At 36.3% G+C, this 24,574-nt stretch overlaps 1 protein-coding gene across 1 annotated transcript in view; it reads right to left on the bottom strand.

Moving 5' to 3' along the window:
- Window positions 1–1,205: 1,205 nt before the first annotated feature.
- LOC128608277 (uncharacterized) overlaps window positions 1,206–24,574 on the bottom strand; it is a 36,879-nt gene continuing 13,510 nt past the window's right edge. The window contains exons 9-16 of the mRNA XM_053625912.1: window positions 10,799–10,950; window positions 7,165–7,290; window positions 5,913–6,068; window positions 5,688–5,775; window positions 3,255–3,442; window positions 3,119–3,162; window positions 2,908–2,945; window positions 1,206–2,696 (exon numbers count right to left, since the gene is read on the bottom strand). Of these exons, the coding sequence (XP_053481887.1) occupies window positions 2,579–2,696; window positions 2,908–2,945; window positions 3,119–3,162; window positions 3,255–3,442; window positions 5,688–5,775; window positions 5,913–6,068; window positions 7,165–7,290; window positions 10,799–10,950 (910 nt within the window). The 3' untranslated portion in view covers window positions 1,206–2,578. The remainder of the gene's footprint in view (window positions 2,697–2,907; window positions 2,946–3,118; window positions 3,163–3,254; window positions 3,443–5,687; window positions 5,776–5,912; window positions 6,069–7,164; window positions 7,291–10,798; window positions 10,951–24,574) is intronic.

Below are 24,574 nucleotides of genomic sequence, written 5' to 3'. Positions count from 1 at the left end.
CTTCTTCTTCTTTTTGTTTTAATGGCGGTTGGCAAACCAGTTAAAGGTGCATTACCGCCACTTACTGGACTGGAGTGTGGGCAGTAGATTGGCAGAAAATATAAAATAAAATGGAAACTAATAATAATAATAATAATAATAATAATAATACCAAAACAATACTACATAAGTGAAGGGAATTCTCTTATATCATGTAGTCTCTTATATTATGAACTGCTATTAAGACACCTTAGATACGGGGAATACTGGGTAATAGTTTCTGTTTGTGTGTCTCTGTGCTATCAAATACCTATGATTAATGTATTCATTTAATTACCTCTTTGAATAAGCTGATCAACTGCCATCCTTTATTATAGCTGACACATGTATTTTCTATATCTCGAAAACTTATTTTCGTAGTGTGCTGTGTCTTTTCTAAATCTGTCTAGCACCTGCACAAGTAGAAACCCGCCTACTATGCAATGCTGTTATCAATGTGTATAAATACTCCTGTTCTAGACGAAATAAAATGGATGTAAAATGAACAGCAATGTGTCAGTGTGTTCATTTAGAATCCCCAGGCCTGAAAGCTCTAGTGGTAAATCACACTTTCTCGCTCATAGCACAGAACCAAGACTTAAAAGAGATAAAAGGCTGTAAGGCTGACGGAGGACTGAAAGACATAATCTGAGATTCCTTTGTCTCTAACAATAAGTAAAAGAAAATAAAGAGATAAATAACTATATACTAGATATTCCTACTAGATTACTAAAGTCTCTCACTTATCCCAGTATTTTTTAGATATTTTATTAGGGGGCGGTGCATTTTCCCAGATGTTTTCCGCAGCAAGTTCTCTAGTGTCATGTTTTGTTTTCCAATCTGCATCTCTAGCTCAGTTCTTTCCTCCTCATACCTTTTGCAGTCTAACAGAATGTGTTTTACCATCTCTTGTGTACTGCAGTGTGTTTATTGTTCTCCTAATTCTTCTTTTACGTTTAGAACGATTTTTACAGCGGTTGACAAAGAGTGTGTTACCGCCACCAATTGGACTGGAGTGTGAAACATCAACAGAAAGGGGAACAAACAAAAAAAACCCATCTTATACAGTATACATATTTAAATTCTATTATCTAATCATGTTATTTTGAGATAATTTAGTATTGCTCTTTGCCGCTGTTGTTGTTTTCTCCCCCCGCTCAGTCACAGACTGTTCCGGAAGGGGCGGAACCCTTTAAGTAGCTTTTTTTAATGTAAAAAATGTATTGGGCATATACAAAAATAAATACATACATATATCTACAACTCACACCAGATATTAACGACAACAAAAATATAACAAGTAAACAAAGGACCAGGAAATAAAACAAAACAAAAGCAAAACAAACAAAACATTGGGCCAGGGGTAATATTTAATTAGCAATAAATAATTATTGCTATTAATTATTTATATTTATATTAATTTATTGTTAATAACTAATTATTGCATATTAATTATAAATAATGAATATGCAATAAATATTTACTTTCCTATTTCCCTCCCTCCCTTATATGCAACACACAATCAATTGTACACTATAAAAAATGCATACATATTATACATTGTATTATACATGTAAAGGAATTTAAGGCTTTGAAATTGCTTGAGGTTGAGACAGTATCCAAGTAACATTTGAAGTCTTTACAGAAATAATAAAGAGGGGTTTTAAAGACAAAGATTTGCACATATGTAATGCTAACTCGTTTCCAGGTTTTGGCAGACAAAATGATATTATCCCTGCACCACTCTATAGCTGAGGTTCAGTGTGATTATTGCAGATGTCAGTATTTATTACCCTATACAACAATTTTTATTACCCTATACAGAAATATTGCTGCATCTTGCATAATGCAAATTGCATTATATTGTGCGAAATACTGAAAACACAGCAATTCATGTTAAGTTGTATGTGGGATATTCTGTGACTGTAGAATTTGTTAAAATCAGTGACTTAAAGTTAGTCGGTACATCAGCCACAATGTTCTGAGAATTCAACTGACACTAACTACAATAAGTTCTCTTACTTTGTCATATTTACTTACATTTACTATCACCTTAATTTAGCTGCAGTTCTGCTGGTTAGTGATATTCATTTTGTAAGTAGCGCTTAGTAAAACCATGAGCTGTATCAGGTACCAGCAGGATACGGTGCACTTTAAAGCCCTCAGACTCTCACTGGTGTACAGAGATGGACTGTGGATTAAATGCAAATGACTGTGATTGTTAGATTTCGCAATGGTAATGTCTGTGCTGACTTCAGATCTGTATATATTTTTCGTGGGGCTTGGTACGAATCAAAATCAATGATCAGCAGTTTTTGAAAGCATCACTTCTCAGACGCATTGCTTTTCTGCCGATGGTCAAAAACGATGGCCATAAATATGGCGGCTACAAGAAAAATGTCAGGTGATTGAAACAGATCAAAATCATTTGGTCTATACAGTATGTCCTCACTGAGGAAAACTTACTCTGAATGTCTTTTATCATATCACACAGGATTCAAATCACATTATTCAGGATCACTTCCAACAGTATATCTGCCTCTTCCCTGAACTCACGTATTCACGTTATACCATATCCAGTGTGTGTTATCTCATGCTCCTGTAGGTCACAACATTGTTTTCCGCAGTCATTTTCAACTGGAGAAGCCACATGCCCAGAGTGATTAAAGGCACATTTTCTAGGAAAAGGAGAAAAATTAAAGGAATCAAAAATTTGCAAGATTTAAGGATCATGCCACTAAAGGAAATAAAAAGTCCTGTAGAGTAGTGTTGGTCAAATTTACCAAAAGATATTATTACTTTTACTTGTGATAAAATAGCATTCAGGTCTACAGGGAGCATAGTATTTCACAGCTGTAAGAGGAGGCATCTCTTCACATTGACTCTTACCGCTCTTCTCTCATTAATGTTGCTGAAGTATCGCTTTCCTTGTAAAACAAAACAACAACAAAATTTAATCACATGATCTAATATGAAATATTAATATTTACCTTGAAATATTATGAAATATGAAATATTTACCTTTTAATGCTAACACCTTCAATCTACTTCATTAAATTTGAATGAATGGAAATAGCTGTAACACTAAAGCAATACTTACACATGTCTTGTTGTTTGAAAATCTCATTTTCTCAGCAGTATGAGCTGATTTAGAGACAGTTTGGAAAACAAATGTTACAAAATTTCAAATTTAAAAGCCAAATAAAAAAATATACTTTGATTAATATGAAACTTACCTTTAGGTGGGCCTTTCTTATGTCTTCTTTTAAAAATTAGTCCTCCAGCTACAACCAAAACTATAGCCCCCACTGCTAGGATTCCAGTTAGGATTCCAGCTATTAGAGCTACCGGAGGTTTTCTTCCACATTCAACATCAAGAGAATTTGTTCCTGGTGTTATTTCTTTTAGTCTCAAATCTTCACATCTGTCAAAGTAAAGTCAAATATGTGATGTACATTGGCACATCTTAGCTGAAAAAGGTGACCATACTGTTCTAAAAGGTTTAGTAAAGAATATTAAGTTTGTGAGCTGTATTGATATCACTTATTTAGGTTTTTTTAAATTAACTTTGCAGCCTATATTGAGTAAAAAGTAAATCTGTCATATGTTCCGTTTTTAATCCCTTGAGATTAGAGTAAAATTTAGTCTGTATTAAGACATCTATGATGTTCATGGTTTGTTTTCATCAGTTACTGAAGATGACTGTACGAATTGAGTGTGACTGATTATTTGTTGTGTGATTGAGTATTACTGAAGTTATAGATTTAGCGAATCAAACGTTTTATTTGTGATTCATGGCTTTATTCTCCAGTTTTAAACAATCTTGTACAACATGGCTTTCAGTCTTTAATCCTGTTGTTTATTCATAAATCATTAAAAGTGTAGATAAGCTCATTTGCATAGTTTGCAGTCCTTCTTGGATTGATGGCCAGTGAGCTTTTGGGGAGTACAGTGTGAGAGGTTATCAGGAAGTTTGGTGTGAACATTAAAGCTCTTGACTTGTATTTGCATGATTGTATGCTTTTTGCTACTGCCACATGATTAGCTGATTCGATAATTGCATGAATGTGTTGGTGTACAAGGCGTTTACTGTTTGACCTTTTAAATACTATTGTAGTTTACCAATTCGACTGTGAAGCAGTGATTTAATTGATGTAATGCATGCAAAAGATCCCTAACTCACAGAGCCTGTAGCAGCCTGTAAGTCACACAACTCTTTACTCACCTAACTGCTATGGATTTGAGAATGAAAATCCCATTCATTTTAGGGATGCACCGAATGTTCGGCAACCGAAATTATTCGGCCGAAAATAGCAAAAAAAGGATTTTTTTGCTTTTGCTTTTTTTTCTGAAAAGGCCGAATAAATTTAACCGAACAATGATGTGTTTGAGGACGCGACAAAATAGCCTAGCAACCAGAGTGAGACGTGCGAATGTCACGACCTTGCTGAGCTACGTGCTCTTCGGATGTTTACTGTGGACAGTAAACGTGCGTGGACATGCGTGTGTGTTGTTTCTGTTCCGGAGTATTCTGTCACGTCGCGAAATGTAAGGGAGTAGAGTACGGAAGCAGGTAAAGATATTTATTTAAGGGCAGGCACACAAATCCAAATCGTAATCCAAAAAACATAGTCAAGACAGGCAAAGGGTTATCAGGCTATCGGCAAACGGGCATAAATGGAGGAAAACCAGGAATCAAAGTCGCGGTCACAGAAAACAGGGTCAAAACACAAAACAAGAAACATGAACTAGTACTACGGACTGGGAGCGGAAAAACCAGTGGGGACTAAATGAACTAATCTATAGTTTAAACTAACTAAATCTATCAAGGAACATAACATTAACAACATATCTAACTATACTATATCTACTATAATACTCCATGAGGTGTACAGGGACGCGAGCGGTATATATCCCCAATATAATCAGCCGTATAGAACCATTTTCTGCACTCTTGTCAATGCACTTTTTAATGCACTTTTTGTTGTAGGCTACAGAGTGTTACATTCTTTCAGCAGTCAGTTATAGGCCTATCATAGGCTATTCCAGGGGGGCTCAAAGATGACCACATAAAATATTTTTATTTTAATTATTTATTTAAAGTTATATTGTGCCTTGTTACTAGCCTATGCCTGCTGGAATGAAAAAAAAAATGTTCAGTGTTAAATAAATATTTTGAAATTGTAGTTTTTGTAATTGATTTTTTGCTTTGAAAAGCTAGAAAAAATAGTAAAAAGCACATTTTGTCTATTTAATTTATGCAATGGTGAAAAAAATTGGCAAAATAAATGGAAAAAACACGAAAAAAAAAACGTGTTCGGTATTCGGCCTTCAGCCAAGTTTTTCATTATATTCGGTTTCGGCTTCGGCCAAGAATTTTCATTTCGGTGCATCCCTAATTCATTTTGTTTTGAAGTGTAATCAGTTCAAACAAAATATAATGAGAAATGTGAGAGTGAGAAATAACATTTAGTTTCATTTTATTTTAAAACATGACATTTTTTACATTGGTGCTTAGCAACAAGTGACCTGGAGAAGATTAAACATTAAACCCATATTTATTTCAAAGTTTTGGAGTTTCTTTGCTCTTAACTTTTTTCAGTTACAGATGGATCTTCATTCACTGATTAGAATAATCATTTGCTGTCTCAGGACAAGTGAACACTCACTTTGTATGTTCTTTACAAATTTGAAGGGAGCCATTGGAGTAGGTGCCATCTGCACATGCTGCACATTCAGCATCTTTAACTGCTGTTCCTACAAAGACACAAGTGCAGCTGAGTAAATAAATAAGCAGTAAATAGTAAATAATCCCGGCTCCTGCAACCCAGTAATTTATAGATTGCAAAGGTGCTACTGGGAAAGTTTATGCTACAATGATTTATTACACCAACCTTTCTGCTTTATGTATTGTCCAGGGTGGCATTTTGTGTGTTCCACAGCATATCTGCAGCTGCCGCTGTATTCATCAGTACAGTAAAACCCATCCAGTGGCTCACAAACTGTATCTGAAGTCGGTGTGCAGGCCGTTTTTACTCCTATTCCCTGTGCTGTTTAAAAAAAACAAAAAATAACACTATATTGAACAAATCTAATACCATCCATCCATCTTCTATACCACTTATCCCTATCCCAGGGAGCATCGGGGGTACACCCTGGACAGGGTGCCAATCCATCGCAGGGCACAATCACATACACACTCACACACCCATTCATACACTACAGACACTTTAGACACACCAATCAGCCTACCATGCATATCTTTGGACTGGGGCGACACACAGGGCCACGGTAGGAATCGAACCCCCGACCCTGGAGGCGTGAGGCAAACGTGCTAACCACTAAGCCACCATGCACATATCGCTACCTACAATATCTCACAAAAGTGAGTACACCCCTCACAGTTTTGTAAATATTTGATTATAACTTTTCATGTGACAACACTGAAGAAATGACACTTTGCTACAATGTAAAGTAGTGAGTGTACAGCTTGACAACAACCCCAAACACACCTCCAAGATGACCACTGCCTTGCTAAAGAAGCTGAGGGTGAAGGTGATGGACTGGCCAAGCACGTCTCCAGACCTAAACCCTATTGAGCATCTGTGGGGCATCCTCAAACGGAAGGTGGAGAAGCACAAGGTCTCCAACATCCACCAGCTCTGTGATGTCATCATGGAGAAGTGGAAGAGGACTCCAGTGGCAACCTGTGAAGCTCTGGTGAACTCCATGCCCAAGAGGGTTAAGGCAGTGCTGGAAAATAATGGTGGCCACACAAAATATTGACATTATGGGCCCAATTTGGACATTTTCACTTAGGGGTGTACCCACTTTTGTTGCCAGCGGTGTAGACATTAATGGCTGTGTGTTGAGTTATTTTGACGGGACAGCAAATTTACACTGTTATACAAGCTGTACACTCACTACTTTACATTGTAGCAAAGTGTCATTTCTTCAGTGTTGTAACATGAAAAGATATAATCATAAAATATAATAATAAAAGATATAATAATAAAATAATTTACAGAAATGTGAGGGGTGCACTCACTTTTGTGAGATACTGTATATCTAATACCCTTAATCAATATTATAAATACATAATGCACACAAAATTTTGCATAAAACATAGATTTGTTACAAACTTACCAGCATCACACACTGTACAACTAATGCATCTTGGAAGGCCATTGGGTTCATCAGTGAATGTCGAGCCAACACACTGCATACAGGTTGTGCTGGTGAATTCAGTGCAATGTCTATAAACACGGTTTCCTAAAAATATATATCAAATGATGAGCTTAACAATAATTTTGCTCTTATGGAAGCTAATTTGCACTTACCCATTTTACTGTATGGTAAATTTGTACTTGTCCCTACATACAGTATCTCACAAAAGTGAGCACACCCCTCACATTTTTGTAAATATTTGATTATATCTTTTAATGTGACAACACTGAAAAAATGACACTTTGCTACATTGTAAAGTAGTGAGTGTACAGTTTGTGTAACAGTGTAAATTTGCTGTCCCCTCAAAATAATTCTAACACACAGCCATTAATGTCTAAACCGCTGGCAACAAAAGTGAGTACACCCCTAAGTGAAAATGTCCAAATTGGGCCCAATTAGCCATTTTCCCTCCCCGATGTCATGTGACTTGTTAGTGTTACAAGGTCTCAGGTGTGAATGGGGAGCAGGTGTGTTAAATTTGGTGTCATCGCTCTCACACTCCCTCATACTGGTCACTGGAAGTTCAACATGGCACCTCATGGCAAAGAACTCTCTGAAGATCTGAAAAAGGAATTGTTGCTCTACATAAAGATGGCCTAGGCTATAAGAAGATTTCCAAGATCCTGACACTAAGGTGCAGCATGGTGGCCAAGACCATACAGTGGTTTAACAGGACAGGTTCCACTCAGAACAGGCCTCGCCATGGTCGACCAAAGAAGTTGAGTGCACATGCTCCGCGTCATATCCAGAGGTTGTCTTTGGGAAATAGACGTATGAGTACTGCCAGCATTGCTGCAGAGGTTGAAGGGGTGGGGGGTCAGCCTGTCAGTGCTCAGACCATACGCCGCACACTGCATCAAATTGGTCTGCATGGCTGTCGTCCCAGAAGGAAGCCTCTTCTAAAGATGATGCACAAGGAAGCCCGAAAAACAGTTTGCTGAAGACAAGCAGACTAAGGACATGGATTACTGGAACCATGTCCTGTGGTCTGCTGAGACCAAGATAAACTTATATGGTTCAGATGGTGTCAAGCGTGTGTGGCTGCAACCAGGTGAGGAGTACAAAGACAAGTGTGTCTTGCCTACAGTCAAGCATGGTGGTGGGAGTGTCATGGTCTGGGGCTGCATGAGTGCTGCCAGCACTGGGGAGCTACAGTTCATTGAGGGAACCATGAATGCCAACATGTACTTTGACATACTGAAGCAGAGCATGATCCCCTCCCTTCTGAGACTGGGCCGCAGGGCAGTATTCCAGCATGATAACGACCCCAAACACACCTCCAAGACGACCACTGCATTGATAAAGAAGCTGAGGGTGAAGGTGATGTTCTAAACCCTATTGAGCATCTGTGGGGCATCCTCAAACGGAAGGTGGAGAAGCACAAGGTCTCCAACATCCACCAGCGCCGTGATTTCATCATGGAGGAGTGGAAGAGGACTCCAGTGGCAACCTATGAAGCTCTGGTGAACTCCATGCCCAAGAGGGTTAAGGCAGTGCTGGAAAATAATGGTGGCCACACAAAATATTGACATTATGGGCCCAATTTGGACATTTTCACTTAGGGGTGTACTCACTTTTGTTGCCAGCGGCTCATATGAAAGTAGACACTTAAGACTTTAAGAATTAGTAGTTACTTCAAGTATTTCTTCTTTTACCTAGCCTACCTGGGGCAATATATTCAGAATTTTTTTTTTAATTATAAAAAAAATATTTACTTTTAACACAAATGTTATATCTTCACAGCAAATGTTGATATCAACCCCATTCCTGGTCTCAAAGATGCCCCAAGTACTTGTCCGTGAACACCCAAAATATGAGGAAGCTATCTCTAACCACTAAAATTGTGTGTAAGGTTATCCAAATACAGGTTAAAACCTCTCCAAAATGGCACAAAACCTCTCTAAATGGCACAAAGCATTTAAAAATTACAGACTTCTAGAAATAGCAAACATTTAAAAAAAAAAAATTAAAAAAAAAGGCACAAAATAACCTCTCCAAAAGGCACCAAACATCTCCAAATGGCACAAAATGAAAACAAATGGCAGGAGCATGAACTCTGTTACACGATGTGTAATTTTACACACACACAAAAGTCTGAAACATACTTATAAAATATAATGTTTATTAAAAATAGTGCCAGAGCCCCAGGTGAATGAGCACTTGCTCTCCGAATGGCTCAAATGATAAACACACGAGTGACCCCTCTCCTCTGACTCCTTTGAGGGGTAGATAGAGCCCCTCAACTCAATCCACATAGTCTTCCTTAAAAAAAAAAAAAAAAAAAAAAAAAAACAGGGGGCCACTCGGAAATAATCGCTCCAGAAGCTGTGACGCATTCAGGCTTTTTCGGGAGCGCGTTGCCGCTATAAGACGCCGATAAATCGCACGCTGAGCGAAAACCAGTAGAAAACTAGCGAAAAGAAAAAAATGCCAAACATGCAAAAAATTGCTGTATAAAGTTTTGCAGGAAGACCACTAGAGTGGACCTGCCATTTCCTGATAGTTTCTCTGCACGGGCCTGTACCGCTGACACACATCTCAAGACTAATGGATGCACGCGTAAAACGCTTGGTTGTGCTGATTACGCATTTGATTTTCTCAGCCTCTGAGTGGTCAATCATGTCAAGTTTGGGCTTGTTGGAAAGCTAGAAGTATCTACAATTGGTCCAAGTGGGTGTCAATCAAGTTAGACTGTCCGATTAAAATTTAGGAGGCGGGTTGTTCAGTATAGCCAAAGCAGATTAGCTTTTTTTAGATGGTGTCTCAGTTCAGTTTAAAGGCTAATTACTAAATTCCAGAGGGGTGGGATATCAAAACACTTAATGCATTTTGAAGAGGACATTTGTGACTATATATGGAACTTTGAATTTGTTTTCTTCAATAAAGCTGACTTTATACCGATGGAAATGTGCATAATTTACAAAACCACAAGCGAACCGGATTTTCGTCTATGTAGGTAATGTAAGGTAGTAAACGTTTATACAAGTTCGATCTTTGGTTTAAATGTTATAATTTTATTGTGGCAGTTGTATACGATGTTTTACTAGCAAAAAAGTTTTAGTCGTGCTCTCCGATTTATCTCTGTCTCAATGTTTTCGTGGAGAGGTGTGAATTGTTTGCCAAGCAGGGAGCTCAAACTCCGGCCTTTTCCCAACCCCCTGCTCACCAGGAGTTAAGCACACAGTCATGACACTGCACACAAAGAAAGCCACCAGTGTCCTGACTAATCTTGTACCAGAACTGCGGCGATAAAATAATTCATTTGTTTATACTAATTGAAAATGTCCAAGTCGTTTTCCATTCCGCCGGCGGAATGAACGCAAGTGTCGGGGCAAAAGGGGTTAATGGCTGTGTGTTGAGTTATTTTGAGGAGACAGCAAATTTACACTGTTACACAAGCTGCTTTACAATGTAGCAAAGTGTCATTTCTTCAGTGTTGTCACATGAAAAGATATAATCAAATATTTACAAAAATGTGAGGGGTGTACTCACTTCTGTGAGATACTGTATATATTCATACATTTCTAGACCATTCTATATTAAATCTTATTACCAGGTGAACACATGGGGCAGCATTCTCCATTTATCTCATATTCAGCTCGTGCACAAGCGCAAAAACACAGTTCAATATTCAAGAAGAAAATAGCAGCAATAATGAAAGTATGCTGCAAAATGGAAATCATTGTGAAAGTGCTGATGAAACGTCTTCATAAAGCAGAAATGAACGTTTCACCCCCGCACTTCATGGTCTGCCGCACTGCTTTGTGTTTAGTTCATCTGTTTCCACTCGAGTCTCTTTCCCATTGAAGGTCGTCCTACTCAGATTCTGGTTAACTTAGATATTTCAGTTCTGGAGAGATTTGCTGATGCAGCTCATGGATCATTTTACAGCTGCAGAAGACTGTTTGAATTGGAGAAGAATCTGAAACAGAAAAGCAGACATTTTAGGATATAGAAAATAATTTCTGTCATAAATAAATAACAACAAGAGGATTTCCAGTAAAGAATCCAGTACAATTATAGACTGGAACAACTGGTTTGAAAAAAAAAAATGCTTTCATTTTGCTTCCACACTGGCAGGAGCATAATGTGACAAATTAGAAAGAAATGTGAATGAGGTTTAAAAAAAAAAAAACTTTATTAAAGTAAAAATCAAACAATCAATGTTACTAACTAAGCACTTTATAAGCCTGCTATGTCTATGCCAGAATGTGCACTGAACTCCATTTCCCACAATGCACCTCTGCCTACAAACATGGACACCATGGACTACAATTCCCCCAGACATTCATGTTCACAGTCACCTGATTTCTGATTAAACACACCTATAAACACAGTGAGTGCAAAGTATTTGTTTAGCATTGGCTTTTCACCTGTTGTGCCAACCCTTATATTCATGTTTATTGCTTCTGGATTTTTGCCTTCATCATGTATTCTATGTTTTGGATACTATTTTTGCTTATGACCCACTGCTTGTTCTTTGTTCTTGACAGTTGCCTAGTGATTTGGATTTGTTTGCTATTACCAATTGCTTTTAATAAAAACACTCTCTGCAATTGTCACAGTCTCTGAGCCTGACAAGTTTGACTTTGTTGATTTCTTAAATTCAAGTTCATGTAAGTTATTTGGTAATATTTAGTGTAATTATGAGGAAGTTCATTCTTCTTGAGACTTGCCAGTTGTGCTAGATGTGGTTAACTCATTTGCTGACATGTTCACTTGGTTCTAAATTCACTTCTTTTTTTTTTTTTAACCATTAGCTTCATTGCCAATTCAGCAAAACTGCTAAATGATCATGTTGCACTTCTATTTTATAAGCTTGTGTCTGAAAAAAAAAACCCTGAGAAGTACACACATCAGAGTCACCAGAGAAGTAAATAAAAAGAAGATAACTACAAACAATCAGATTATTTACCAAATAAACACCAGAAAAATATAGAGAACATGACCTCGGTGTCCTCGCTGGTAGCATTGTTTCTTAGTGCTGTCTGTGGTAATTCTATAGGCTTTTCTAATACTTTATTTTAATGCATTTTAAGTCTTCAAGACTAATTCTCTAAACATATATATAAAAGGATAAGCTACCTATTTTTTTGACTATTTACCAATTAAATCTATCTTAACTCCTTAGTAGAAGAATATCTAACATGTTACATGAGAGGTAGAGATAAACACGCACACACACTTACGCACCCTTCAAAGCAGCTGAGACTGAAAGCAAAACCAGTATGAGCGTCCTGAATAACAACATTTTTTTTTTTTTAACAGCACTGACAAAGGTCATTTGGAGGCATATGGAATGCTAGGGGATTTTCAATCTCCCTTTTCCATCAACACGTTCCTCATTCCTTTCTGCACCAACTAATGAAGTATTTTATTAACTTGTAAAATTTTCAACAGCTACTTTTATATTTCAGTATTAGGGAAAAATAATGTTGAATGTCTATTATATTTTTTGCATGATAGAGATAATCTGTCATAAAGTTATTTTTTAATGGCGGTTTACAGAATTTGCCACAAATGTTTCCCAATGTACCTGACTTCATCCTATATACACTGCTGGGCAAAAAGCAAAAAGCTTTTCCTTTTGATTTCTTTACATGTTTAATGGGAAAACTGGCGGACAGGAAAGCTGATTATTTTTTGTCTTGGCCCATTTTTTTGGAGTGTGTATAAAACCTAGATATAATTCTGTATAATAATAATAATAATTATTATTATTATTACTATTATTATTATTATTATTATTATATATGTGTGTGTGTGCGTGTGTGTGTGTGTGTGTGTGCGTGTGTAAGCAAAATGGTATTGTAATATTTAAATATAAATACAAAGTTGTATCACTGCCAATTACTAGTAAAGTAGGTTCTTACTTTTCTTACGTCCCCTGAAGAAACCAGAGATAAAAAGCTGAAACTGACGCAAGCTGTCCGTCCGTTGCGCAGTTAAAAAACATCCTCCAGTGTAGCGCTTCCAAGTCCCGAGCGTGAGTTCTCGCGAAACAACGAGACCCGGAAGTGCTGGTCTGATTATACCAGAGGAAGACGCTGTACATAAACAGGCAGGAACTTGTTTTCTAGGGATTTCAGGGCGTGACCTATTTTGAGACTGTATAGGTAAATCATTAAAACACTATGATCAAAAGTAAATACAAGTAAAACAATATGTCTAAAGGCAGCGAATAACAGAAACCACAAGGTGCAGTGAAAGTGAGTTTTTATTATTCATTTAGGACTGTAGTTTAATTCGGTGCTTTTTGTGCATCCATAAAAAATATTGCATAAATACTGTATATAATATAAACTAAAATAAATGATATATATATATAGTTTTATATATAATAATTTTATAAATATTCATTTATTTTAATTTATATTATATAAAGTATTTATGCAATATTTTTTATGGATGCACAAAAAGCACCGAATTAAACTACAGTCCTAAATTAATAATAATAATAATAATAATAATAATATATATATATATATATATATATATATATATATATATATATATATAGGGTTCTTTTTTGTTTTGGACAAACAGAAGTTTGTATTGTATCTGAAGTTTATATTTGTAACACTCAGTCTGTGGATTTTATTTTAAATAAACAAAAAAAAGTGTACTGAAAGTTTGCCCCACCCCATCCGATTAATCGATTAATCGTAAAAATAACTGGCCAACTAATCGATTATAAAAAATAATCGTTAGTTGTAGCCCTAAACTTCAGATACCTGTCCGTGATCACAGGGGTTTCATGTTTGAAAAATACTGTTTTCATGGAATGCTTGTTTCACTTAAATAAGCTCAAAGTCTTATTGAGTTTACATCAATTCTATCATGTGTCCTAACATACAAGACTAAAAGTCTGCAGTGAAACCTTAGTTCTTTTTAACCTCAGTATTGTTTCCACTGCAGTGGTAACTAAGTTACCACAGCTTCTGCAGTACAAAACTTTAGGCTACTAGCTGAGTTGAGAACATTGAGCTGGAGATTTGATCATTATTTTTCTCATGTTTTACTACCTGTACCATTGAGATGGGAAATGGGGTTCATATCAAGTAGTTCTGTCGCATTGATTTTACAGTTTACTCAGTCACTTTGAGGAGCTTTTGGGAGAGTTCTTGTTTTACACCTAAACTGCTGTAGCATTTGTCTTTTGTGTTAAACTGAATGTTAGTACAATTTACTAGTTCATATAAAGTAATTAATTTATACTCAGTGTTCTGAATAAAGATATTCATTTCTTCTCACTGTTCTTGGATTTTTGTACTACACTCTTCTTCACGTTGTTGTCCTCCATTTTCTTCTGTAGTCCAGTTGAATGTATTTCAGCAGAAAGATGCCTTATTCTCTCAGTCAGTGTAATGATCAACAGAATATTATCTCAGTAATCAGTCCAATTACTATACTTTTTGCAATACTTTACTTTTAACTAGAAACAACATAGATTACTCAGACGTTTCAATTCCTTGTGGAATTCCTTGTGTTACATTTACCATAATGTAGCTGCAGTTTCGCTGGTGAATGATATTCATTTTGTAAGTAGCTCTTAGTATCAAATAAAACGTTACAAATATACACATTTACATAATAATTACATAATTTAGAACTGTAGTATTTATTTGCTTAGTAAATTGTGCAGGTGTTGTCATGGAAAACCTCATTTTCCAAAATAAAAACCTTTCAGAGTCAAGGGGTTTAAGATGTCAAAAATCAGATTTTTATTGAAAAATCACTAAAGCCAAGATGTCTGCAGTTCATCTGACAAATACGATCAATGCTCATGCTTTTATACAATACTAAAACAATGATCTCATTAGGTGGGATTTTCTCATTTTTTCTTTTAACCACATTTCTGATGTCTTGCCACACTTGTGTTTCTTTCTTCATATTTTATCTATAATTGTGGTGCAAGTTTGGCCATTTTATTCTTTTTAAATATTTATTTTACTGATTGATGTCGTGGATTTCAACAATACAATCTTAAGAAATCACAAACATCAGATTAGTAAAAAGATATAGACTTAAACATACAGAGTACAGACTCAATCAATACCTTTACATGGACAATAATAATCCAATATTAACCCGATTAAGACAATACGCTGATTAAGAAACTAGCATGTAAACAGCTAGTTTTTATTACCTTAATCCGACTAAAGTCATACTCAAAGTAAACACAAATCAAATTTAGACATGTGGAGTATTCCCATTTTAGTCACATTATCGACGTGTATTACAGACATGTAAACACTTTAATCACACTATTAACGTCGTGTGAGAGTTTTCACTGCATTTTGCGACAGGACACGATCACACACGGAAGCGCTCAACGTTTGACGGTCAACAAGAAAGCATTACTTGCCTGCTATATAGAAGGTGAAATACATGTATATCAGGTTTCGTATATACGGTTTTGGACGCAGCCCGTGTCTTCAAGCAGTCATCTATTTGCACGTACACCATGACAAATAATTAACTACACTTGAAGCTTTCGTAAAATTAAAAATGAAACACCCAAAACTGTATACGGTACCATAACGAAGACGAACTGTATGTTAATACGTGAAATTCTGGAGGGAACGTCCGACGGCGTGGCGTGGTAATGTAATGACGTGTTCCGTTAATCGATCTATGTTCTATAACATGTAAAACGGGAACATGACAGGAGTATTCTAAAAGCAACTCATGTAAACACCTTAATCACATTATTATGCAATTATGCAATACAGATTTAAACATACAGAGTACAGACTCAATCAATACGTTTACATGGACAATAATAATCCAATATTAACCCGATTAAGAGGTTACGCTGATTAAGAAACTACCATGTAAACAGCTAGTTTTTATTACCTTAATCCGACTAAAGTCATACTCGAAATAAACACAAATCGAATTAAGACATTTGGAGTATTCCTATTTTAGTCGCATTATCAACGTGTATTACAGACATGTAAACACACCTTAATCACACTATTAACGTCGTGTGGAAGTTTTCACCGCATTTTGCGACAGGACACGTACACACACGGCAGTGCTCAACCGTTTGACGGTATACAAGAGAGCACGGCTGCATCCAAAACCACATACTTACCTACTATATAGAAGGTGAAATACATGTATATCAGCTACTATATAGTAGGAAAGTATGCGATTTCGGATGCAGCCCAGGGCTTCAAGCAGTCATCTATTTGCACCTACAGCATGACAAATAATTAACTGCACTTGAAGCTTTCGTAAAATTAAAAATGAAACACCCGAAACTGTATATGGTAACGAAGACAAACTGTATGTTAACATGTGAAATTCTGGAGGGACGTCGGACAGCGTGGCGTGGGGACATAATGACGTGTGCCATTAATCGATCTATGTTCTACAACATGTAAAACGGGAACATGAAATAAGTATTCTAAAAACGACTCATGTAAACACCTTAATCACAATATTGTCTCTCAGAATAAGGTCAAAAGTTAGATTAATGCTGTCCATAGTCAATGTCTCTAAGCAGGTACAGAGGGTGAATTTTCACTGAAAAATAACAGAGCAAGCCTAGAAGAAAATACACTTTTTAAGTGAGGAATGTGTACTCAGTGATTTTATAAGTTAGAGTCACACCAGCTTAACTACTTTGATTTTAGTTCCTTTGATTAATATACTGATTTCTCTCTTATATCTCATACATTGCTCACACATGATTAGATCTCAGTTTGATTTTTTAACATATACAATTTATTTAAAAAAATATATATACCATAGTGTTAATATAAATTCTAGTGTAGAAATGTACTAACCTCATTTCCATAAAAGTTGGGATTTTTTCTAAAATGCAATCAAAACAAAAATGTGTGATTTGTCAAGTCTCTTGAAACTTTGACTGACAAAAGTACAAAGAAAAGATATTCAGTGTTTTCACTGACCAACTTAATTGCATTTTGTAAATATAAACAAACTTAGAATTTGATGCTTTCAACACACTCAAAAAAAATTGGGACAGAGGCAAAATAAGACTGAAAGTTTTATAGAATATTGTAGTAACACCATTTTGGAGGATTAGGTTAACTGGTAACAGGGGAGGGTATCAGGATTGGGCATAAAAGGAGCATCCACCAAAAGCTCAGTCTTTGCAAGCAAGGATGGTTCAAGTCACAGAAAGTAAATCAGCAGTTAGCACAAAACAGCAGCTGTTTACTTTTATGAAATGCTTTTCAAAGCAAATTTTTATTAGTCAATGTAGATCATCAAGCACTGATGTTAGTACAAGAAGCGTGTGTATAGAGTGGGAAATAAAGCTGGAAATATATGCCGCTGCAAACTAAAACGCTGACATTTCTGTCAGAGTGTGCAGCAGAAACCACTGTGTTAACTATATCAATAATCACTTGCTCCCCTGTAAACATTTACATTTATGGCATTTGGCAGATAACTTTATCCAGAGCAACTTACATTTTTATCTAATTTATACAACTGAGCAGTTAAGGGCCTTGTCTAAGCATCTTCACAGTGCTAGGGTTTCAAACCCATGACCTTCTGATCAATAGTGCAATGTCTTAAACACTGAGCTATGAGTTAAAGACAAAAAAAAAAAAGGTATTTTATTTTTATTCTAATCCTTTTTGTATTGCTTAAACTCATGTTGTATTAAATGTTCTAAAATTATTGTGGGAAATATTTGTTATGTTTAGGGTCCTGAGTATTCCATTCACTCTCATGCTAATACAGATTTAGTTATCATTTATCGAAACAGAGTGTAATTTGCAATTGTGTGTCCAATAAGCAAGGTTTTTACAAGTGCTACATAAATTTCCAGCAGATACCCAGCTACATTTACAATTCAAGCCTACATTATAAATGGGTATTCATACTTACTCTGTATCAGTTTTAATTTGCCATGTGCAAACTGTTTACGCTTGGGTCATTATATCTGTGTGGAAGATCTGATAGAACAGCCGGCTAACATGGCTTTTGAATGTAGTGTATCTGAGTACTGGTTATGTTTGGTTCTATAGCTTACTTCTATAAACACACCACATGCAGGCCACATTCTTTCAGCCCAAGCCTGCACACCTGCACACCACTTCATACCATCAGTACTGAAAATGTCCCATGTATACTACTGCATTATCAAGCTCTCAAATATTTTATGTTCGTTCCTCTACCTATATATTATGAAAGAATTGTGCCCACTAATTTTGATAAACCTCGCATGATTGGAATCACAACAACTTAAGGTTAGAATAGTGAAAAGTGCTTCATTTTAGAAAGAAGAAAAAGTCCATAAAACACTGTTAAAAAATAAACTCTATTCTGTTTGCTTATGCAAATATCCATGCTCAGTTGGTGCACATAATACAAGAGAATTACGTTACATTTTTAATTTGATGCACACTGCATGTGTTCTCAGAACACATATTTATGCCTGAAAGATTCTGGAGTTACTGGCTGGTATCAGTATGCATTCAAGGTGTTGTGTTGTGGAATGCGACAAAGATATTCCATTTTTCTTCCATTGCAATGGACCTTGATCTCCAAAGATGCTTTTTACCAGCAATCAAGTGAGAAATTTGGATACCAACAAAACCCTCCGTTCTCTGTAACAAGCACTTTATTCTGGGTAGATTGGCTGGCTAGTTACATTGGCTATGTATGATAATGCTACCTAGGTGTATATAGCTAGATACACTAAGCTTAACAAATTATCAGAACATTTGTCAATGACACATGTGGACAGGTTTTAAGTTTGATGATGTTTTTTGCTTTACAGAGGATTTTATGAATAATAAATATCTTCTTGTCCATATTTACTGGCTGTATCTACAGTACATATCTACCTAGGCTACATAGTTCACTGGTTAGTTTTAGCTTGCAACTAACATCACAAAACTGTTGTTTCTATTTAGAAGGCTTGATAAATTGATACTGCTGTTTACTTACCAGGTCAGAGATGAAAAATGTTTTGTATCTTTCAAGTGCCACCGGTTCGTTTTACCAAGCTGCTACAAGGTACCAGCAGGATACGGTGCACTTTAAAGCCCTCAGGCTCTTGCTGGTGTACAGAGATGGACTGTGGATTAAATGCAAATGTCTGTGATTGCTAGATTTGGCAAAGGCAATGTCAGTGCTGACTTCAGATCTGTATATATTTTTCGTGGGGCTTGGTACGAATCAAAACCAATGATCAGCAGTTTTTGAAAGCATCACTTCTCAGACGCATTGCTTTTCTTCCGATGGTCAAAAACGATGGTCATAAATATGGTGGTTACAAGAAAAATGTCAGGTGACTGAAACCGATCAAAATCATTTGGTCTATACAGTATGTCCTCACTGAGGAAAACTTACTCTGAATGTCTTTTATCATATCACACAGGATTCAAATCACATTATTCAGGATCACTACCATCAGTATATCCACCTCTTCCCTGAACTCATGTATTCACGTTACACCATATCGTGTGCGTTATCTCATGCTTCTGTATGTCACAATATTGTTTTCCACAGTCATTTTCAACTGGAGAAGCCACATGCCCAGAGTGATTAAAGGCACATATATACATTCTAGGAAAAGGAGAAAAAATTAAAGGAATCAAAGATTTGCAAGATTTAAGGATCATGCCACTAAAGGAAATAAAAAGTCCTGTAGAGTAGTGTTGGTCAAATTTAACAAAGGATATTATTACTTTTACTGGTGATAAAATAGAATTCAGGTCTACAGGGAGTATAATATTACACAGCTGTAAGAGGAGGCATCTCTTCACATTGCCGCTTACCTCTCTTCTCTCATTAATATTGCTGAAGTATCGCTTTCCTTGTAAAACAAAACAACAACAAAATTTAATCACATGATCTAATATTAAATATTTACCTTTTAATGCTAACACCTTCAATCTACTTCATTAAATTTGGATGAATGGAAATAGCTGTAACACTAAAGCAATAATTACACGTCTGGTTGTCTGAAAGTCTCGTTTTCTCAGCAGTATGAGCTGATTTAGAGACAGTTTGGAAAACAAATGTTAACAAAACTTCCAATTTAAAAATAAACTATTTAAAAGCCAAATAAAAATTATCCTTGGATTAATATGAAACTTACTTTTAGGTGGGCCTTTCTTATGTATTATTTTAAAAATTAGTCCTCCAGCTACAGCCAAAACAATGAAATCATTGTGAAAGTGCTGATGAAACATCTTCATAAAGCAGAAATGAATGTTTCACCCCCGCACTTCATGGTCTGCCACACTGCTTTGTGTTTAGTTCATCTGTTTCCACTCGAGTCTGTTTCCCATTGGAGGTCGTCCTACTCAGATTCTGGTTAACTTAGATATTTCAGTTCTGGAGAGATTTGCTGATGCAGCTCATGGATCATTTTACAGCTGCAGAAGACTGTTTGAATTGGAGAAGAATCTGAAACAGAAAAGCAGACATTTTAGGATATAGAAAATAATTTCTGTCATAAATAAATAACAAAAAGGGGATTTCCAGTAAAGAATCCTGTACAATTATAGACTGGAACAACTGGTTTGAAAAAAAATGCTTTCATTTTGCTTCCACACTGGCAGGAGCACAATGTGTCAAAGTAGAAAGAAATGTGAATGAGGTTTTAAAAAATAAACTTTATTAAAGTAAAAAATCAATCAATCAATCACTGTTACTAACTAAGCAATTTATAAGCCTGTCATGTCTACACCAGAATCTGTAGTGAACTCCACTTCCCACAATGCACCTCTGCCTACAAACATGGACAACATGGACTACAATTCCCAAACACATTCATGGATATGTTCAGTCACCTGATTTCTGATAAGCACAGTAAGTGCAAAGTATTTGTTTAGCACTGGCTTTTCATTTGATGTGCCAACCCTTATATTCGTGTGTATTGCTTCTGGATTATTGCCTTCATCTTGTATTCTATGTTTTGGATACTATTTTTGCACATCATATGACCCACTGCCTGTTCTTTGTTCTTGACAGTTGTCTAGTGATTTGGATTTGTTTGCTATTGCCAATTGCTTTTAATAAAAACACTCTCTGCAATTGTCACAGTCTCTGAGCCTGACAAGTTTGACTTTGTTGATTTCTTAAATTCAAGTTCATGTAAGTTATTTGGTAATATTTAGTGGAATTATGAGGATGTTCATTCTTCTTGAGACTTGCCAGTTGTGCTAAATGTGTTTGACACATTTGCTGACTAAGTTCTAAGGTCACTTCTTTCTTTTTTTTTTTTTACCATTAGCTTCATTGCAAAATCAGCAAAACTGCTAAATGATCATGTTGCACTTCTATTTTATAAGTTTGAAAACCCCTCCAGAATTACACACATCGGAGTCACCAGAGAAGTAAATAAAGAGAAGATAACTACAAACAATCAGCCTATTTACCAAGTAATCATAAACCAGGCCCTCTATGGGTGTTAAAGGACATGTATGTACAGCATAACTCATTTAAAATTCACTGCTACTTTTTTACTTCTGATGCTGTAAGCAGCGATGTTGATTTGAGGTCACTCTGTAAACTGGGAAGAAACTCATAGTTGAGAAGACTACCCTAAGTTGACCAGTAGGAATTCTGACTGACTTCTGAGTGCTCAGTACTATTTACATGTAATCAGTCTCCATGGAAAAAAAATCTAGGACATGACCTCGGTGTCCTCACTGGTTGCTATGGGTATTAATGCTGTCTGTGGTAATTCTATAGGCTTCTGTAATACTTTCTTTTAATGCATTTTAAATCTTCAAAACTAATTCTTTAAACTAATATATTAAACGATAAACATTGGACCTGTATATTGCCATCGTTCACTTATATATATTCCATATTCAGAATCCATCCACCCATCTTCTACCGCTTACTCCTTTTCAGGGTCATGGGGAACCTGGAGCCTATCCCAGGGAGCATTGGGCACAAGGCGGGGTACACCCTGGACAGGGTGCCAATCCATCGCAGGGCACAATCACATACACACTCACACACCCATGCATACACTACGGACACTTTAGACACGCCAATCAGCCTACCATGCATGTCTTTGGACTGGGGGAGGAAACCGGAGTGCCCAGAGGAAGCTCCTGCAGCACAGGGAGAACATGCAAACTCCGCACACACAGGGCCCTTTAGGTGTGAGGTGAACGTGCTAACCACTAAGCGACAGTATTATTCTTGTTTTTGTGTTTGTGTGTGTGTGTGTGTGTGTGTGTATATATATATATATATATATATATATATATATATATATATATATATATATATATATATATTATACTGTATACCCACTGTTTTATTCTTGTTTTCTTTTTGTGTGTGTGTGTATATATATTTTTCAGTGCGCGTAGTTTAATCCAGATTAAAACTGTTCGATATTTTTCTCCAAAGATACCTGGTGCTTATGACAAAAGTGTTCCATTTTTTCTTAATGAGCCCACAGCACCTTTCCCAGAAATGCCTCTGGCGTACCTACGCGATATTTTGCATACATCCGAGGTCTGATGGACTGGTTTTTAGCTGTGTTCATCGATGGCTTCATCGTTTGTGGAGAATCCTGTGGAACTTGCAGCGCAAATAATAAAAAGGGCACTTCGAAGGCACGGATCCTTTAGGGAAACACAATCCCCTGGTTTTTCCTGATGACCATCTGTACGAAAGATATCGATTTTCCGCAGATGGTGTAGTTTGTTCATGCCGGATTCTACACCGAAGCCACGCTCTTACGATACCGCAAACCCTAGTGGGATTTTCCACTGACACCTGACACTTCTTCCATTAAGGGATTTAGTTTACATAAAGCTCGTTTCAACTTGTTTTATTGGACCCTGTGGTTTTCCCCCACACCCTGGACCAGGTGTACATGTTGTAAATGAGTTTAGATCTCAGGAGGTGGTCTAACTATGCTTTATTTCAAGTCTGCTTTGTAGTTTCATTTGATGCATTATGAAAGTAAACCACACCCAGCATGCTTTATAAGATAATCCTTCTCTCTATAACCTTTCTGTCACACAGGATTTCCCCTACATTGTCCATGTGATGATACAGCTGAGTTTAAAAATGTAAAACATGGTGTTGTGAAGAGCTGTGTGGTTTGGAGAAGCAGACACTGGCTCTCGTCGTCATTTAAAGTGGGAATTATATATAGTTAGTTATAACTCGTAAAAACAGAAAATGAAATACTGGTACATGCACTGTGAGAGCAGTGGAAATAGTCAGGTAACATCCATACATCCATTTTCTATACTGCTTATCCTTACTGGGTTGTGGGGAACGTGGAGCCTATCCCAGGGAGCATCGGGCACAAGGAGGGGTACACCCTGGATAGGGTGCCAATCCATCAGATAACATCAAATGTCAGGTAACATCAAATGCCCATGTCATGAAGAACTTGAGGCCATGGTTATTGGTCTCAGTCCAAAAGGAGTTAGTGTAAATGGGAAGTAGACTCAGGGTGTTTTCAAATGACCGAGTATTTTTTGTGCATATGACCCAGTATTTATTGTGCATACACAACAACAAATTATAAATGTATTTGAACAAGTGTGTTAATATATTAGGGTATTAATTTATTCATACAATCAGTAACAATTTATCTCTCTGTTTACAGTTTATAATACTTTGGTCTATAAAATCACATCTTCTAAATAAATAAATAACATTAACTAACAAATTTGTTACAAACTAATTTTGCCTCAATAATACATTTACAATTTATACAATAAGTGACATTTTGAGATCAAACATACAAAGCTATTGTATAAGTTTCTGCAAAAAAAAAAAAAGTATTGCACGTATTTCTACAAAATGCTACTGTGAAAATGATCAAATCCCTTAATAATTTGTTTACTTTTAATTAATATTTTGTGACACCTGTCCTAGAGAGAACACAGCCACTATGTTATTTCCTGTAAAGTCCAACAAGTGCTGCCTGAAGAGGAATCAGGGTCAGTGCAGAGAACATTTTAAGATCTCTTACAATATATTCTGATGTAGTTTTCCCTATTCAGGTTTTCAGTAGGGAATTAAGAGACCGAGTCTGAAGTATGTTTGGCTCATCATGTTGTTGAAAGCTCAGTTTATGACCAAGGCTGAAACTTCTGGCAAAAATTTTGGGCTGAAATATCCTGGTACTTCACAAGAGGCCCTGAATCACCAGTCACAAAACAGTCCCAAAGCATCACTGATCCACCCCCATATTTTATTGTAGAATATCAGGTGTTTTTCCTTGTATGTAGTTCCTTTTTGTGGCCAAACATGCTGATAGTGTATATGACCAAAATGTGAATTTGGTCACATCTGACCACAACACACAATGTTGACTGTAGTTATATAATGATGCTTGAAGTTT

Source organism: Ictalurus furcatus, chromosome 5 (genome assembly GCF_023375685.1).
Source record: "Ictalurus furcatus strain D&B chromosome 5, Billie_1.0, whole genome shotgun sequence".
Lineage (NCBI taxonomy): Eukaryota > Metazoa > Chordata > Actinopteri > Siluriformes > Ictaluridae > Ictalurus > Ictalurus furcatus.
The sequence above is the reverse complement of the archived record's forward strand: the minus strand, read 5'-3'. Positions and strand labels throughout refer to the sequence as shown.